The 19,352-nt window shown below is 43.4% G+C and overlaps 1 protein-coding gene across 1 annotated transcript in view; it reads right to left on the reverse strand.

Moving 5' to 3' along the window:
* Positions 1 to 19,352, reverse strand: part of ATRX (ATRX chromatin remodeler) — a 783,199-nt gene that overhangs the window by 140,335 nt on the left and 623,512 nt on the right. The window contains exon 27 of the mRNA XM_053714433.1: positions 16,330 to 16,436. Within this exon, the coding sequence (XP_053570408.1) occupies positions 16,330 to 16,436 (107 nt within the window). The remainder of the gene's footprint in view (positions 1 to 16,329; positions 16,437 to 19,352) is intronic.

Raw genomic sequence — 19,352 nt, forward strand, 5'->3', positions numbered from 1 at the left:
GATCATCCACAAGTCTCACACCAGAGTAAGTAGGTCCTCCACACCTTATGATAGATGCGATGGGTGACTGGCTTCCTGGCTTGAATGAGAGTATCAATCACACTCTCAGAAAACCCTCTCCTGGCTAAGACTAAGCATTCAATCTCCACAAAGTCAGCCTCAGAGAATCTAGATTTTAATGCACAAAGGGGCCCTGTACAAGCAGATCCCTGCGACAGGGTAACCTCCACGGAGGAGACTATGACATCCCCACCAGATCCATAAACCACATCTTCCGAGGCCACAACGGAGCAATCAGAATAGTCCATGCTTGCTTCTGCTTGATGCGGGCCACTACTCGAGGTAGAAGTGATAACAGAGGAAATATGTAAACTAGGTTGATTCCCCAAGGCACTGCCAATGCATCTTTCAGTTCGGCCTGGGGATCCCTGGACCACGACCCGTATCTGGGTAGCTTGAAGTTGAAGTTACTTCTGGTTGAAAAAGAAAGCGCTTTTTGAGTCTGGACGCAATGAGATCTATCTCTGGAGTCCCCCATCTGTTGCAAATTGCCACAAACACTTCAGGGTAAAGAAACCATTCCCCAGGATGATACGATTGTCTGCTGAGAAAATCCAGTTCCCAGTTGTCCACACCCGGGATGTGGATCGCTGACAGCGAGCAGTTGTGGGGCTCCGCCCAATCCAGAATCCGAAATACTTCCCTCATGGCTAGGGAAGCTTCTCGTCCCCCCATGGTGGTTGATGTAAGCCACCAAAGGTAATGTTGTCCGAACCCAGGAGGGGCCAAGCCGTTCCAGGATTTTGATCGGAAGAAGCGACTCCTCCCAATTCCACCAGCACTGTGCCTTCCTGGCACCCCAAACAGCTCCCCATCCTGAGAGGCTTGCGTCCGTAGTCACAATCTCCCAGGAAGGATGTCCCCCTGGGACAGCGGATCTGGATGAAGCCACCAAGAGAGGGATTCTCTCGACCGGTTGTCCAGAGATATCTGTTGGGATAGATCTGAGTGATCGCCATTCCATTGCCTCAGCATGCCCAACTGAAGAGGTTAGAGATGAAACCAGGAGAATGGAATGACATCTATACTGGATACTATGAGCCCAATCACCTCCATACACTGGGCCACAGATGGCCTTGAGGAGGTTTGAAAGGCAAGACAGCTGGAGGCAATTTTGCAACGTCTCGGGCCTGTGAGGAATATCTTCATGGATATGGAGTCTATTATCATGCCCAGGAACTATTTCCTGAGTTTACCTTCCATCCATGAGATAGAAAAAGAAGAGCAGCTCTCAAATGGTGCTCTGCCAGCCAGCAGGACAAAGCCTGGACCAGGATGTCATCCAGATAAGGTGCTACTGCAATACCTCTGGATCTCGCCACCGCGAGCAAAGCTCCCAGAACCTTTGTAAAGACTCTTGGAGCAGTAGCCAGACCGAAGGGGAGAGTAACAAACTGGAAGTGTTGGTCCAGAAAAGCGAATCTTAGGAACTTGAAGTGATCCTTGTGTATTGGCACATGAAAGTAAGCGCCCTTCAAGTCTATCGTAGTCATGAACTGACCCTCTTGAACTAAGGGCAGAATAGACCTCATCGTCTGCATCTTGAACAATGGGACCGACAGAAACTTGTTTAAGCACTTTAGGGCAAGAATCGGGGCAAACGTGCCCTCCTTCTTTGGGACCACGAAAAGGTTTGAATAGTACCCTAGACCTCTTTCTGCTAGAGGTACCGGTACAATTACTCCTAGAGAGGAGAGATCCCTCACGCACTCTAGAAAGGCATCTCATTTTTCTATAATTTCCAAAACTCATTATATACTCCAGGAGTAAACAACACCTGTTATTATTTATGGTATTAAGGTTTAAACATGCAATACAGACAAAGATTTAGCTGTTGTGATATAAAACGTCTTTATTAAACTTAAAATTAAATAAAATCAAGTTTCATAAACAAACTGAAGTGTAACTTTAAAATATATAAAAAAAAAAACAGAATTTATGTTTACCTGATAAATTACTTTCTCCAACGGTGTGTCCGGTCCACGGCGTCATCCTTACTTGTGGGATATTCTCTTCCCCAACAGGAAATGGCAAAGAGCCCAGCAAAGCTGGTCACATGATCCCTCCTAGGCTCCGCCTACCCCAGTCATTCGACCGACGTTAAGGAGGAATATTTGCATAGGAGAAACCATATGAAACCGTGGTGACTGTAGTTAAAGAAAATAAATTATCAGACCTGATTAAAAAACCAGGGCGGGCCGTGGACCGGACACACCGTTGGAGAAAGTAATTTATCAGTTAAACATAAATTCTGTTTTCTCAAACATAGGTGTGTCCGGTCCACGGCGTCATCCTTACTTGTGGGAACCAATACCAAAGCTTTAGGACACGGATGAAGGGAGGGAGCAAATCAGGTCACCTAAATGGAAGGCACCACGGTTTGCAAAACCTTTCTCCCAAAAATAGCCTCAGAAGAAGCAAAAGTATCAAACTTGTAAAATTTGGTAAAAGTGTGCAGTGAAGACCAAGTCGCTGCCCTACATATCTGATCAACAGAAGCCTCGTTCTTGAAGGCCCATGTGGAAGCCACAGCCCTAGTGGAATGAGCTGTGATTCTTTCGGGAGGCTGCCGTCCGGCAGTCTCGTAAGCCAATCTGATGATGCTTTTAATCCAAAAAGAGAGAGAGGTAGAAGTTGCTTTTTGACCTCTCCTTTTACCGGAATAAACAACAAACAAGGAAGATGTTTGTCTAAAATCCTTTGTAGCATCTAAATAGAATTTTAGAGCGCGAACAACATCCAAATTGTGCAACAAACGTTCCTTCTTCGAAACTGGTTTCGGACACAGAGAAGGTACGATAATCTCCTGGTTAATGTTTTTGTTAGAAACAACTTTTGGAAAAAAACCAGGTTTAGTACGTAAAACCACCTTATCTGCATGGAACACCAGATAAGGAGGAGAACACTGCAGAGCAGATAATTCTGAAACTCTTCTAGCAGAAGAAATTGCAACCAAAAACAAAACTTTCCAAGATAATAACTTAATATCAACGGAATGTAAGGGTTCAAACGGAACCCCCTGAAGAACTGAAAGAACTAAGTTGAGACTCCAAGGAGGAGTCAAAGGTTTGTAAACAGGCTTGATTCTAACCAGAGCCTGAACAAAGGCTTGAACATCTGGCACAGCTGCCAGCTTTTTGTGAAGTAACACAGACAAGGCAGAAATCTGTCCCTTCAGGGAACTTGCAGATAATCCTTTTTCCAATCCTTCTTGAAGGAAGGATAGAATCTTAGGAATCTTAACCTTGTCCCAAGGGAATCCTTTAGATTCACACCAACAGATATATTTTTTCCAAATTTTGTGGTAAATCTTTCTAGTTACAGGCTTTCTTTCCTGAACAAGAGTATCGATAACAGAATCTGAGAACCCTCGCTTCGATAAGAAGAAGCGTTCAATCTCCAAGCAGTCAGCTGGAGTGAGACCAGATTCGGATGTTCGAACGGACCTTGAACAAGAAGGTCTCGTCTCAAAGGTAGCTTCCATGGTGGAGCCGATGACATATTCACCAGATCTGCATACCAAGTCCTGCGTGGCCACGCAGGAGCTATCAAGATCACCGACGCCCTTTCCTGATTGATCCTGGCTACCAGCCTGGGGATGAGAGGAAACGGCGGGAATACATAAGCTAGTTTGAAGGTCCAAGGTGCTACTAGTGCATCCACTAGAGCCGCCTTGGGATCCCTGGATCTGGACCCGTAGCAAGGAACTTTGAAGTTCTGACGAGAGGCCATCAGATCCATGTCTGGAATGCCCCACAGTTGAGTGACTTGGGCAAAGATTTCCGGATGGAGTTCCCACTCCCCCGGATGCAATGTCTGACGACTCAGAAAATCCGCTTCCCAATTTTCCACTCCTGGGATGTGGATAGCAGACAGGTGGCAGGAGTGAGACTCCGCCCATAGAATGATTTTGGTCACTTCTTCCATCGCCAGGGAACTCCTTGTTCCCCCCTGATGGTTGATGTACGCAACAGTTGTCATGTTGTCTGATTGAAACCGTATGAACTTGGCCCTCGCTAGCTGAGGCCAAGCCTTGAGAGCATTGAATATCGCTCTCAGTTCCAGAATATTTATCGGTAGAAGAGATTCTTCCCGAGACCAAAGACCCTGAGCTTTCAGGGATCCCCAGACCGCGCCCCAGCCCATCAGACTGGCGTCGGTCGTGACAATGACCCACTCTGGTCTGCGGAAGGTCATCCCTTGTGACAGATTGTCCAGGGACAGCCACCAACGGAGTGAGTCTCTGGTCCTCTGATTTACTTGTATCCTCAGAGACAAGTTTGTATAGTCCCCATTCCACTGACTGAGCATGCACAGTTGTAATGGTCTTAGATGAATGCGCGCAAAAGGAACTATGTCCATTGCCGCTACCATCAAACCTATCACTTCCATGCACTGCGCTATGGAAGGAAGAGGAACGGAATGAAGTATCCGACAAGAGTCTAGAAGTTTTGTTTTTCTGGCCTCTGTCAGAAAAATCCTCATTTCTAAGGAGTCTATTATTGTCCCCAAGAAGGGAACCCTTGTTGACGGAGATAGAGAACTCTTTTCCACGTTCACTTTCCATCCGTGAGATCTGAGAAAGGCCAGGACAATGTCCGTGTGAGCCTTTGCTTGAGGAAGGGACGACGCTTGAATCAGAATGTCGTCCAAGTAAGGTACTACAGCAATGCCCCTTGGTCTTAGCACAGCTAGAAGGGACCCTAGTACCTTTGTGAAAATCCTTGGAGCAGTGGCTAATCCGAAAGGAAGCGCCACGAACTGGTAATGCTTGTCCAGGAATGCGAACCTTAGGAACCGATGATGTTCCTTGTGGATAGGAATATGTAGATACGCATCCTTTAAATCCACCGTGGTCATGAATTGACCTTCCTGGATGGAAGGAAGAATTGTTCGAATGGTTTCCATTTTGAACGATGGAACCTTGAGAAACTTGTTTAAGATCTTGAGATCTAAGATTGGTCTGAACGTTCCCTCTTTTTTGGGAACTATGAACAGATTGGAGTAGAACCCCATCCCTTGTTCTCCTAATGGAACAGGATGAATCACTCCCATTTTTAACAGGTCTTCTACACAACGTAAGAATGCCTGTCTTTTTATGTGGTCTGAAGACAACTGAGACCTGTGGAACCTCCCCCTTGGGGGAAGCCCCTTGAATTCCAGAAGATAACCTTGGGAGACTATTTCTAGCGCCCAAGGATCCAGAACATCTCTTGCCCAAGCCCGAGCGAAGAGAGAGAGTCTGCCCCCCACCAGATCCGGTCCCGGATCGGGGGCCAACATTTCATGCTGTCTTGGTAGCAGTGGCAGGTTTCTTGGCCTGCTTTCCCTTGTTCCAGCCTTGCATTGGTCTCCAAGCTGGCTTGGCTTGAGAAGTATTACCCTCTTGCTTAGAGGGCGTAGCACTTTGGGCTGGTCCGTTTCTACGAAAGGGACGAAAAACAGAATTTATGTTTACCTGATAAATTACTTTCTCCAACGGTGTGTCCGGTCCACGGCGTCATCCTTACTTGTGGGATATTCTCTTCCCCAACAGGAAATGGCAAAGAGCCCAGCAAAGCTGGTCACATGATCCCTCCTAGGCTCCGCCTACCCCAGTCATTCGACCGACGTTAAGGAGGAATATTTGCATAGGAGAAACCATATGGTACCGTGGTGACTGTAGTTAAAGAAAATAAATTATCAGACCTGATTAAAAAAACCAGGGCGGGCCGTGGACCGGACACACCGTTGGAGAAAGTAATTTATCAGGTAAACATAAATTCTGTTTTCTCCAACATAGGTGTGTCCGGTCCACGGCGTCATCCTTACTTGTGGGAACCAATACCAAAGCTTTAGGACACGGATGAAGGGAGAGAGCAAATCAGGTCACCTAAATGGAAGGCACCACGGCTTGCAAAACCTTTCTCCCAAAAATAGCCTCAGAAGAAGCAAAAGTATCAAACTTGTAAAATTTGGTAAAAGTGTGCAGTGAAGACCAAGTCGCTGCCCTACATATCTGATCAACAGAAGCCTCGTTCTTGAAGGCCCATGTGGAAGCCACAGCCCTAGTGGAATGAGCCGTGATTCTTTCGGGAGGCTGCCGTCCGGCAGTCTCGTAAGCCAATCTGATGATGCTTTTAATCCAAAAAGAGAGAGAGGTAGAAGTTGCTTTTTGACCTCTCCTTTTACCGGAATAAACAACAAACAAGGAAGATGTTTGTCTAAAATCCTTTGTAGCATCTAAATAGAATTTTAGAGCGCGAACAACATCCAAATTGTGCAACAAACGTTCCTTCTTTGAAACTGGTTTCGGACACAGAGAAGGTACGATAATCTCCTGGTTAATGTTTTTGTTAGAAACAACTTTTGGAAGAAAACCAGGTTTAGTACGTAAAACCACCTTATCTGCATGGAACACCAGATAAGGAGGAGAACACTGCAGAGCAGATAATTCTGAAACTCTTCTAGCAGAAGAAATTGCAACTAAAAACAAAACTTTCCAAGATAATAACTTAATATCAACGGAATGTAAGGGTTCAAACGGAACCCCCTGAAGAACTGAAAGAACTAAGTTGAGACTCCAAGGAGGAGTCAAAGGTTTGTAAACAGGCTTAATTCTAACCAGAGCCTGAACAAAGGCTTGAACATCTGGCACAGCTGCCAGCTTTTTGTGAAGTAACACAGACAAGGCAGAAATCTGTCCCTTCAGGGAACTAGCAGATAATCCTTTTTCCAATCCTTCTTGAAGGAAGGATAGAATCTTAGGAATCTTAACCTTGTCCCAAGGGAATCCTTTAGATTCACACCAACAGATATATTTTTTCCAAATTTTGTGGTAAATCTTTCTAGTTACAGGCTTTCTGGCCTGAACAAGAGTATTGATAACAGAATCTGAGAACCCTCGCTTCGATAAGATCAAGCGTTCAATCTCCAAGCAGTCAGCTGGAGTGAAACCAGATTCGGATGTTCGAACGGACCCTGAACAAGAAGGTCTCGTCTCAAAGGTAGCTTCCAAGGTGGAGCCGATGACATATTCACCAGATCTGCATACCAAGTCCTGCGTGGCCACGCAGGAGCTATCAAGATCACCGACGCCCTCTCCTGATTGATCCTGGCTACCAGCCTGGGGATGAGAGGAAACGGCGGGAACACATAAGCTAGTTTGAAGGTCCAAGGTGCTACTAGTGCATCCACTAGAGCCGCCTTGGGATCCCTGGATCTGGACCCGTAGCAAGGAACTTTGAAGTTCTGACGAGAGGCCATCAGATCCATGTCTGGAATGCCCCACAGTTGAGTGACTTGGGCAAAGATTTCCGGATGGAGTTCCCACTCCCCCGGATGCAATGTCTGACGACTCAGAAAATCCGCTTCCCAATTTTCCACTCCTGGGATGTGGATAGCAGACAGGTGGCAGGAGTGAGACTCCGCCCATAGAATGATTTTGGTCACTTCTTCCATCGCCAGGGAACTCCTTGTTCCCCCCTGATGGTTGATGTACGCAACAGTTGTCATGTTGTCTGATTGAAACCGTATGAACTTGGCCCTCGCTAGCTGAGGCCAAGCCTTGAGAGCATTGAATATCGCTCTCAGTTCCAGAATATTTATCGGTAGAAGAGATTCTTCCCGAGACCAAAGACCCTGAGCTTTCAGGGATCCCCAGACCGCGCCCCAGCCCATCAGACTGGCGTCGGTCGTGACGATGACCCACTCCGGTCTGCGGAATGTCATCCCTTGTGACAGGTTGTCCAGGGACAGCCACCAACGGAGTGAGTCTCTGGTCCTCTGATTTACTTGTATCTTCGGAGACAAGTCTGTATAGTCCCCATTCCACTGACTGAGCATGCACAGTTGTAATGGTCTTAGATGAATGCGCGCAAAAGGAACTATGTCCATTGCCGCTACCATCAAACCGATCACTTCCATGCACTGCGCTATGGAAGGAAGAGGAACGGAATGAAGTATCCGACAAGAGTCTAGAAGTTTTGTTTTTCTGGCCTCTGTCAGAAAAATCCTCATTTCTAAGGAGTCTATTATTGTTCCCAAGAAGGGAACCCTTGTTGACGGAGATAGAGAACTCTTTTCCACGTTCACTTTCCATCCGTGAGATCTGAGAAAGGCCAGGACAATGTCCGTGTGAGCCTTTGCTTGAGGAAGAGACGACGCTTGAATCAGAATGTCGTCCAAGTAAGGTACTACAGCAATGCCCCTTGGTCTTAGCACAGCTAGAAGGGACCCTAGTACCTTTGTGAAAATCCTTGGAGCAGTGGCTAATCCGAAAGGAAGCGCCACGAACTGGTAATGCTTGTCCAGGAATGCGAACCTTAGGAACCGATGATGTTCCTTGTGGATAGGAATATGTAGATACGCATCCTTTAAATCCACTGTGGTCATGAATTGACCTTCCTGGATGGAAGGAAGAATAGTTCGAATGGTTTCCATCTTGAACGATGGAACCTTGAGAAACTTGTTTAAGATCTTGAGATCTAAGATTGGTCTGAACGTTCCCTCTTTTTTGGGAACTATGAACAGATTGGAGTAGAACCCCAGCCCTTGTTCTCTTAATGGAACAGGATGAATCACTCCCATTTTTAACAGGTCTTCTACACAATGTAAGAATGCCTGTCTTTTTATGTGGTCTGAAGACAACTGAGACCTGTGGAACCTCCCCCTTGGGGGAAGCCCCTTGAATTCCAGAAGATAACCTTGGGAGACTATTTCTAGCGCCCAAGGATCCAGAACATCTCTTGCCCAAGCCTGAGCGAAGAGAGAGAGTCTGCCCCCCACCAGATCCGGTCCCGGATCGGGGGCCAACATTTCATGCTGTCTTGGTAGCAGTGGCAGGTTTCTTGGCCTGCTTTCCCTTGTTCCAGCCTTGCATTGGTCTCCAAGCTGGCTTGGCTTGAGAAGTATTACCCTCTTGCTTAGAGGACGTAGCACTTTGGGCTGGTCCATTTCTACGAAAGGGACGAAAATTAGGTTTATTTTTGGCCTTGAAAGGCCGATCCTGAGGAAGGGCGTGGCCCTTACCCCCAGTGATATCAGAGATAATCTCTTTCAAGTCAGGGCCAAACAGCGTTTTCCCCTTGAAAGGAATGTTAAGTAGCTTGTTCTTGGAAGACGCATCAGCTGACCAAGATTTCAACCAAAGCGCTCTGCGCGCCACAATAGCAAACCCAGAATTCTTAGCCGCTAACCTAGCCAATTGCAAAGTGGCGTCTAGGGTGAAAGAATTAGCCAATTTGAGAGCATTGATTCTGTCCATAATCTCCTCATAAGGAGGAGAATCACTATCGACCGCCTTTATCAGCTCATCGAACCAGAAACATGCGGCTGTAGCTACAGGGACAATGCATGAAATTGGTTGTAGAAGGTAACCCTGCTGAACAAACATCTTTTTAAGTAAACCTTCTAATTTTTTATCCATAGGATCTTTGAAAGCACAACTATCCTCTATGGGTATAGTGGTGCGTTTGTTTAAAGTGGAAACCGCTCCCTCGACCTTGGGGACTGTCTGCCATAAGTCCTTTCTGGGGTCGACCATAGGAAACAATTTTTTAAATATGGGGGGAGGGACGAAAGGAATACCGGGCCTTTCCCATTCTTTATTAACAATGTCCGCCACCCGCTTGGGTATAGGAAAAGCTTCTGGGAGCCCCGGGACCTCTAGGAACTTGTCCATTTTACATAGTTTCTCTGGGATGACCAACTTGTCACAATCATCCAGAGTGGATAATACCTCCTTAAGCAGAATGCGGAGATGTTCCAACTTAAATTTAAACGTAATCACATCAGGTTCAGCTTGTTGAGAAATGTTCCCTGAATCAGTAATTTCTCCCTCAGACAAAACCTCCCTGGCCCCATCAGACTGGGTTAGGGGCCCTTCAGAACCATTATTATCAGCGTCGTCATGCTCTTCAGTATCTAAAACAGAGCAGTCGCGCTTATGCTGATAAGTGTTCATTTTGGCTAAAATGTTTTTGACAGAATTATCCATTACAGCCGTTAATTGTTGCATAGTAAGGAGTATTGGCGCGCTAGATGTACTAGGGGCCTCCTGAGTGGGCAAGACTCGTGTAGACGAAGGAGGGAATGATGCAGTACCATGCTTACTCCCCTCACTTGAGGAATCATCTTGGGCATCATTGTCATTGTCACATAAATCACATTTATTTAAATGAATAGGAATTCTGGCTTCCCCACATTCAGAACACAGTCTATCTGGTAGTTCAGACATGTTAAACAGGCATAAACTTGATAACAAAGTACAAAAAACGTTTTAAAATAAAACCGTTACTGTCACTTTAAATTTTAAACTGAACACACTTTATTACTGCAATTGCGAAAAAACATGAAGGAATTGTTCAAAATTCACCAAATTTTCACCACAGTGTCTTAAAGCCTTAAAAGTATTGCACACCAAATTTGGAAGCTTTAACCCTTAAAATAACGGAACCGGAGCCGTTTTTAACTTTAACCCCTTTACAGTCCCTGGTATCTGCTTTGCTGAGACCCAACCAAGCCCAAAGGGGAATACGATACCAAATGACGCCTTCAGAAAGTCTTTTCTAAGTATCAGAGCTCCTCTCACATGCGACTGCATGTCATGCCTCTCAAAAACAAGTGCGCAACACCGGCGCGAAAATGAGGCTCTGCCTATGATTTGGGAAAGCCCCTAAAGAATAAGGTGTCTAAAACAGTGCCTGCCGATATTATTATATCAAAATACCCAGAATAAATGATTCCTCAAGGCTAAATATGTGTTAATAATGAATCGATTTAGCCCAGAAAAAGTCTACAGTCTTAATAAGCCCTTGTGAAGCCCTTATTTACGATCTTAATAAACATGGCTTACCGGATCCCATAGGGAAAATGACAGCTTCCAGCATTACATCGTCTTGTTAGAATGTGTCATACCTCAAGCAGCAAGAGACTGCTCACTGTTCCCCCAACTGAAGTTAATTGCTCTCAACAGTCCTGTGTGGAACAGCCATGGATTTTAGTGACGGTTGCTAAAATCATTTTCCTCATACAAACAGAAATCTTCATCTCTTTTCTGTTTCTGAGTAAATAGTACATACCAGCACTATTTCAAAATAACAAACTCTTGATTGAATAATAAAAACTACAGTTAAACACTAAAAAACTCTAAGCCATCTCCGTGGAGATGTTGCCTGTACAACGGCAAAGAGAATGACTGGGGTAGGCGGAGCCTAGGAGGGATCATGTGACCAGCTTTGCTGGGCTCTTTGCCATTTCCTGTTGGGGAAGAGAATATCCCACAAGTAAGGATGACGCCGTGGACCGGACACACCTATGTTGGAGAAATTAGGTTTATTTTTGGCCTTGAAAGGCCGATCCTGAGGAAGGGCATGGCCCTTACCCCCAGTGATATCAGAGATAATCTCTTTCAAGTCAGGGCCAAACAGCGTTTTCCCCTTGAAAGGAATGTTAAGTAGCTTGTTCTTGGAAGACGCATCAGCTGACCAAGATTTCAACCAAAGCGCTCTGCGCGCCACAATAGCAAACCCAGAATTCTTAGCCGCTAACCTAGCCAATTGCAAAGTGGCGTCTAGGGTGAAAGAATTAGCCAATTTGAGAGCATTGATTCTGTCCATAATCTCCTCATAAGGAGGAGAATCACTATCGACCGCCTTTACCAGCTCATCGAACCAGAAACACGCGGCTGTAGCGACAGGGACAATGCATGAAATTGGTTGTAGAAGGTAACCCTGCTGAACAAACATCTTTTTAAGTAAACCTTCTAATTTTTTATCCATAGGATCTTTGAAAGCACAACTATCTTCTATGGGTATAGTGGTGCGTTTGTTTAAAGTGGAAACCGCTCCCTCGACCTTGGGGACTGTCTGCCATAAGTCCTTTCTGGGGTCGACCATAGGAAACAATTTTTTAAATATGGGGGGAGGGACGAAAGGAATACCGGGCCTTTCCCATTCTTTATTAACAATGTCCGCCACCCGCTTGGGTATAGGAAAAGCTTCTGGGAGCCCCGGGACCTCTAGGAACTTGTCCATTTTACATAGTTTCTCTGGGATGACCAACTTGTCACAATCATCCAGAGTGGATAATACCTCCTTAAGCAGAATGCGGAGATGTTCCAACTTAAATTTAAACGTAATCACATCAGGTTCAGCTTGTTGAGAAATGTTCCCTGAATCAGTAATTTCTCCCTCAGACAAAACCTCCCTGGCCCCATCAGACTGGTTTAGGGGCCCTTCAGAACCATTATTATCAGCGTCGTCATGCTCTTCAGCATCTAAAACAGAGCAGTCGCGCTTACGCTGATAAGTGTGCATTTTGGTTAAAATGTTTTTGACAGAATTATCCATTACAGCCGTTAATTGTTGCATAGTAAGGAGTATTGGCGCGCTAGATGTACTAGGGGCCTCCTGAGTGGGCAAGACTCGTGTAGACGAAGGAGGGAATGATGCAGTACCATGCTTACTCCCCTCACTTGAGGAATCATCTTGGGCATCATTGTCATTGTCACATAAATCACATTTATTTAAATGAGAAGGAACTCTGGCTTCCCCACATTCAGAACACAGTCTATCTGGTAGTTCAGACATGTTAAACAGGCATAAACTTGATAACAAAGTACAAAAAAACGTTTTAAAATAAAACCGTTACTGTCACTTTAAATTTTAAACTGAACACACTTTATTACTGCAATTGCGAAAAAATATGAAGGAATTGTTCAAAATTCACCAAAATTTCACCACAGTGTCTTAAAGCCTTAAAAGTATTGCACCCCAAATTTGGAAGCTTTAACCCTTAAAATAACGGAACCGGAGCCGTTTTTAACTTTAACCCCTTTACAGTCCCTGGTGTCTGCTTTGCTGAGACCCAACCAAGCCCAAAGGGGAATACGATACCAAATGACGCCTTCAGAAAGTCTTTTCTATGTATCAGAGCTCCTCACACATGCGACTGCATGTCATGTCTCTCAAAAACAAGTGCGCAACACCGGCGCGAAAATGAGGCTCTGCCTATGATTTGGGAAAGCCCCTAAAGAGAAAGGTGTCTAAAAAAGTGCCTGCCGATATAAACTTATCAAAATACCCAGATTAAATGATTCCTCAAGGCTAAATATGTGTTAATAATGAATCGATTTAGCCCAGAAAAAGTCTACAGTCTTAATAAGCCCTTGTGAAGCCCTTATTTACAATCTTAATAAACATGGCTTACCGGATCCCATAGGGAAAATGACAGCTTCCAGCAATACATCGTCTTGTTAGAATGTGTCATACCTCAAGCAGCAAGAGACTGCTCACTGTTCCCCCAACTGAAGTTAATTCCTCTCAACAGTCCTGTGTGGAACAGCCATGGATTTTAGTAACGGTTGCTAAAATCATTTTCCTCATACAAACAGAAATCTTCATCTCTTTTCTGTTTCTGAGTAAATAGTACATACCAGCACTATTTTAAAATAACAAACTCTTGATTGAATAATAAAAACTACAGTTAAACACTAAAAAACTCTAAGCCATCTCCGTGGAGATGTTGCCTGTACAACGGCAAAGAGAATGACTGGGGTAGGCGGAGCCTAGGAGGGATCATGTGACCAGCTTTGCTGGGCTCTTTGCCATTTCCTGTTGGGGAAGAGAATATCCCACAAGTAAGGATGACGCCGTGGACCGGACACACCTATGTTGGAGAAAAACCCTGTAAACTGTATTGGCTGTAACGCCATTGCACACATTACCCAATATAAAAACTTTAACAGTTCTCTGTTAATAATTAAAACAATTAAGTAACTACACAACAAAAAGTTTCTGCAGCTAGCACAGGCACAGCATAACTTAAACCCATACTCGTGGGTTATTCTTATTCCTATAGGAAGAATCAATTGTTTGTTCACAAATTCAAAAAATGTTCTGCAACAAAATTAACACTGCTCTAGAACTTCCACACTCATTAGATACTCCTGGAGTAAAGGTTTATTAACCTGTTTTTATTTTTGGTATTAAGGTTTGAACATGCAATACAGATTTAACAGATTTAACTGTAGAAGTATATAACATGTCTATCTTAAAATTTAAAAAAAAACAAGCAAGATAGCCTTGCTTTATTTTTTTTATTTGTTTTACAAAAAAACAGTAATTAGATATGGATTGATTATAACAAATAGCATAAAGTTTTTATTTTGACAGCAAATTTTGATTTAGTTTTAGTCATAGTCTTGACTAAAATGCCATTTTAGTTTCCATCTTAATACGAGGAGAGTCCACAGCTTCATTCATTACTTGTGGGAAATACAGAACCTGGCCACCAGGAGGAGGCAGACACCCCAGACAAAGGCTTAAATACTTCCCCCACTCCCCTCACCCCCCAGTCATTCTTTGCCTTTCGTCACAGGAGGATGGCAGAGAAGTGTCGGAAGATTCGGAGTAGTCTCTTATGGAGTGTAGCACTCTTCGGAATAAGACTGGAGTTTTAAATAGTCTTGTCAGCCTCTCAGTGAGAGCATTGACAAATGTCAGGGTCTGGAGATGCAGGGAGAGTCTTTCTGAGAAACCATACAGACTCGTATTAACAGCTCCTTAAGCAATCAGTGTTGATGAGTTTCACTGCCTGCTTTCTATCACTCAAGTCCATGTCAGTAGCGATGCTACATCACTGTCAATCTTGAGAGGTCGTGTTCCTGTTCCACGGCGTACATTCTGGTAAGATTGTTTAATTTTTTTATACCTGTAATAACGCAAGAAGACAGGGTCAAAGTGTGACTCCTTTAATCTGTATAGAATCAAGGGTTAATACCTCCAAAAGGTGATTATTGAACAGGGGGGATTTATACAAGATTGCTTTATTGTGTTTTTTGCTGCGACATGTGTGAGATGTGGCTCTGGCAATGTGTGAACAGTCAGGTTCTTCCTTTTTGATTATTGCGCAGTCTGTTTAGTTCAGCGCGCTTTTTCTCAACTGTGTTCCACATGCCCTGATAAAATAGTGATATCTAAAAAGACCAAGATGTTTAGTACCACTGAGCCGTCCACTTCTGAGAGGGATCTGTCCCGTGAGGTGAGTTCCCTTTAATCATCTCCGATTACACATGCAGCTCCCCAGTGCACTACTAATCCTCCTGCAGGAAGGGCCCTGTGGCCGCCAGATTTTGCTGATCAGTTGCAAACGGCAGTGTCTGCGGCCTTCAGTGCTTTACCTTGCACTGCTAAGCGCAAGCGAAAGGTTAAATATTTCTTTCCTTCCCAGGGGTCATCTACTCTGTTGGATGTATCTGAGACTAGATTATCCGCTGATGCAGAAGACTCCGATACTTCAGAGGACTCTTTCTCTGGGTCGGAATCTGCGGCCTCTAAACCTCCGGCTGCGGAGGAACTAGACTTTAGGTTTAGGATGGAAGCTTTTTATTAAAAGTGAAAAAACAGAAAAAATTCAGTATAAAACCTTTTAAAAACTTACTTAGAAGCTCCAAATTTAGCACTGCTGATGAAATTAGCTTTAACACCCAGTGAAAGGGGCTTGGTGAAGATCCCCCCTTTCCCTGCATATGAAATTACAGTTTAGGCAAACAGGAGCCAGCAGTGGTCTGTAAATGCATGTATACATCTGACACTTTGGGGCTTGGGTAGGAGTCTGAAAACCAGCACAATGTTATTAAAAAATAAGCAAAACTATACATTGTTACAAAAACTCCCAGGTGGACTGTATAAATGGATCATCCACAAAACATTTTTGCAAAGAAAATTCTAGTGTATAATGTCCCTTTAAGGTGGAATAGCAGGATAATTATTTATAAATCGGGCGCACAAATTTGCTAAATCGGGCGCACAATATCGCTAAATTGAGCTAACTATTTAGTAAAATGAGCTCACTATTTAGCAAAATGTGTGCACAATTTATAAAAAAAAAAATCTTGTGTGACACCTATGGGGCTCAGTAACTTTATAATGCCACCCGGCTTGCAAATTTTTCTGTGGAGAACACTAATATGTATGCTCTCCTAGGTGTGATCAACAGACTGGGACACTCCAACAATACCGCCACAGTGCACAAACTACACAGAATACTCTCATAAGACCTGTTACTTACATGAATAAAATCACTGCTAAACCCTTACAAGCTTACTACAAATAGGTAGAAACAAGTGAAAATTAATGTATTACAATGGGAATGCATATGCCCACTTGTACCTGAATGCCTACTAGACAATGACAGAAACAAATATACACATTTTTCACATATGCACAAGCTATGCAAATTGATAAAGCATATCTACATGCTTAACATTACTGTTAATGTAATACATACCTTTATAAATTTCACGGTCAGGCTCATCTTCAGTTTTTTCTCTACTTGCCAGTTCCAAGAAATCTTCTATCAAGTCCAGAGATATGAGAGACTGGCTAAAAACTAAGCTGATAGATGGAAGAGCAAATAAATGTAATTTGTTTATGCAGTTACAATAATGCACATAGAAATATAGCCTGAGTAAACGCAATATTTTTGAGGTATTCATACAAACAACATAATTTATGTAAGAACTTACATGATAAATTAATTTCTTTCATATTAGCAAGAGTCCATGAGATAGTGACATATGGGATATACAATCCTACCAGCAGGGGCTAAGTTTCCCAAACCTCAAAATGCCTATAAATACACCCCTCACCACACCCACAATTCAGTTTAACGAATAGCCAAGTAGTGGGGTGATAAAGAAAGGAGTAAAAAGCATCAACAAAGGAATTTGGAAATAACTGTGCTTTAAAAAATCATAACCACCATAAAAAGGGTGGGTCTCATGGACTCTTGCCAATATGAAAGAAATGAATTTATCAGGTAAGTTCTTACATAAATTATGTTTTCTTTCATGTAATTGGCAAGAGTCCATGAGATAGTGACATATGGGATAGTAATACCCAAGATGTGGGACTCCACAGAAGAGTCACTAGAGAGGGAGGGATAAAAGAAAAAGTCATTTTACGATGAAAAAAAAACTCAAACATAAGCAGAGGAATCAAACTGAAACAGCTGCCTGAAAAACTTTTCTACCAAAAACTGCTTCCGAAGAAGCAAATACATCAAAACGGTAGAATTTAGTGAATGTAAAGTAGACCATGTTGCTGCTTTGCAAATCTGATCAACTGAAGCTTCATTCTTAAAAGCCCACAAAGTGGAGACTGATCTAGTAGAATGAGCTGTAAATCTCTGAGTCGGGGCCTGACCCAACTCCAAATAAGCCTGATGAATCAAAAGCTTTAACCAAGATGCCAAGGAAATGGCAGAAGCCTTCTGACCTTTCCTAGAACCAGAAAAGATAACAAATAGACTAGAAGTCCACCTGAAATCTTTAGTAGCTTCAACATATTTCAAAGCTCTTACCACATCCAAAGAATGTAAGGATCTCACCAAAGAATTCTTAGGATTAGGACACAAATAAGGGCCCACAATTTCTCTATTAATGTTGTTAGAATTCACAACGTTAGGTAGAAATTTAAATGAAGTCCGCAAAACCGCCTTATCCTGATGGAAAATCAGAAAAGGAGATTCACAAGAAAGAGCAGATAATTCTCAAACTCTTCTAGCAGAAGAGATGGCCAAAAGGAACAACACTTTCCAAGAAAGTAGTTTAATGTCCAAAGAATGCATAGGCTCAAACGGAGGAGCCTGTAAAGCCTTCAAAACCAAATTAAGACTCCAAGGAGGAGAGATTGATTTAATGACAGGCTTGATACGGACCAAAGCCTGTACAAAAAAACAGTGAATATCAGGAAGCTTAGCAATCTTTCTGTGAAATAAAACAAAGAGCAGAGATTTGTCCCTTCAAGGAACTTGCAGACAAAACCTTATCCAAACCATCCTGAAGAAACTGTAAAATTCTAGGAATACTAAAAGAATGCCAGGAGAATTTATGAGAACACCACCATGAAATATAAGTCTTCTAAACTAAATAATAAATCTTCCTAGAAACAGATTTACGAGCCTGTAACATAGTATTAATCACCGAGTCAGAGATACCTCTATGACTAAGCACTAAGCGTTCAATTTCCATACCTTCAAATTTAATGATTTGAGATCCTGATGGAAAAACGGACCTTGAGACAGAAGGTCTGGCCTTAATGGAAGTGGCAGAGGTTGGCAACTGGACATCCGAACAAGATCCGCATATCAAAACCTGTGAGGCCATGCTGGAGCTACCAGCAACACAAACGATTGTTCCATGATTATCTTGGAAATCACTCTTGGAAGAAGAACCAGAGGCAGGAAGATATAAACAGGTTGGTAACACCAAGGAACTGCTAACGCATCCACCACTTCCGCCGGTGTATCCCTGGACCTGGACAGGTACCTGGGTAGTTTCTTGTTTAGATGAGAAGCCATGAGATCTATTTCTGGAAGACCCCACATCTGAACAATCTGAGAAAACACATCGGGATGGAGAAACCACTCCCCCGGATGTAATGTCTGACGGCTGAGATAATCCGCTTCCCAATTGTCTATACCTGGGATATGAACCGCAGAAATTAGACAGCAGCTGGATTCCGCCCAAGCAAGTATCCAAGATACTTCTTTCATAGCTTGGGGACTGTGAGTCCCACCATGATGATTGACATATGCCACAGCTGTGATATTGTCTGTCTAAAAACAAATGAACGGTTCTCTCTTCAACAGAGCCCAAACCTGAAGAGCCCTGAAAATAGCACAGAGTTCTAAAATATTGATTAATAACCTCGCCTCTTGAGGTTTGCAAACCCCTTGTGCTGTCAGAGATCCCCAGACAGCTCCCCAACCTGAAAGACTTGCATCTGTTGTGATCAGAGTCCAGGCTCCTTTAACTATACAATGGTGATCTAACCACCAAGTCAGAGAGAGTCGAACATTGGGATTTAAGGATATTAATTGTGATATCTTTGTATAATCCCTGCACCATTGGTTCAGCATACAAAGCTGGTGAGGTCTCATATGAAAAAGAGCAAAGGGGATCGCGACCGATGCAGCAGTCATGAGACCTAAAACTTCCATGCACATAGCTACTGAAGGGAATGATTGAGACTGAAGGTTCTGATAAGCTGAAACCTTGTCTGTTAGAGACAGAGTCATGGACACTGAATCTATCTGGAAACCTAAAAAGGTGACCCTTGTCTGAGGAATCAAGAAACTTTTTGGTAAATTGATTCTCCAACCATGTCTTTGAAGAAACAACACTAGCTGATTTGTGTGAGATTCTACAGAATGTAAAGACTAAGCTAGTACCAAAATACCCCGTTCTCTGATTCTTGGAGCTGTCACTAGGCCAAACGGAAGAGCGACAAATTGGTAATGCTTGTCTA

The sequence above is a fragment of the Bombina bombina genome, chromosome 1 (assembly GCF_027579735.1).
Source record: "Bombina bombina isolate aBomBom1 chromosome 1, aBomBom1.pri, whole genome shotgun sequence".
Lineage (NCBI taxonomy): Eukaryota > Metazoa > Chordata > Amphibia > Anura > Bombinatoridae > Bombina > Bombina bombina.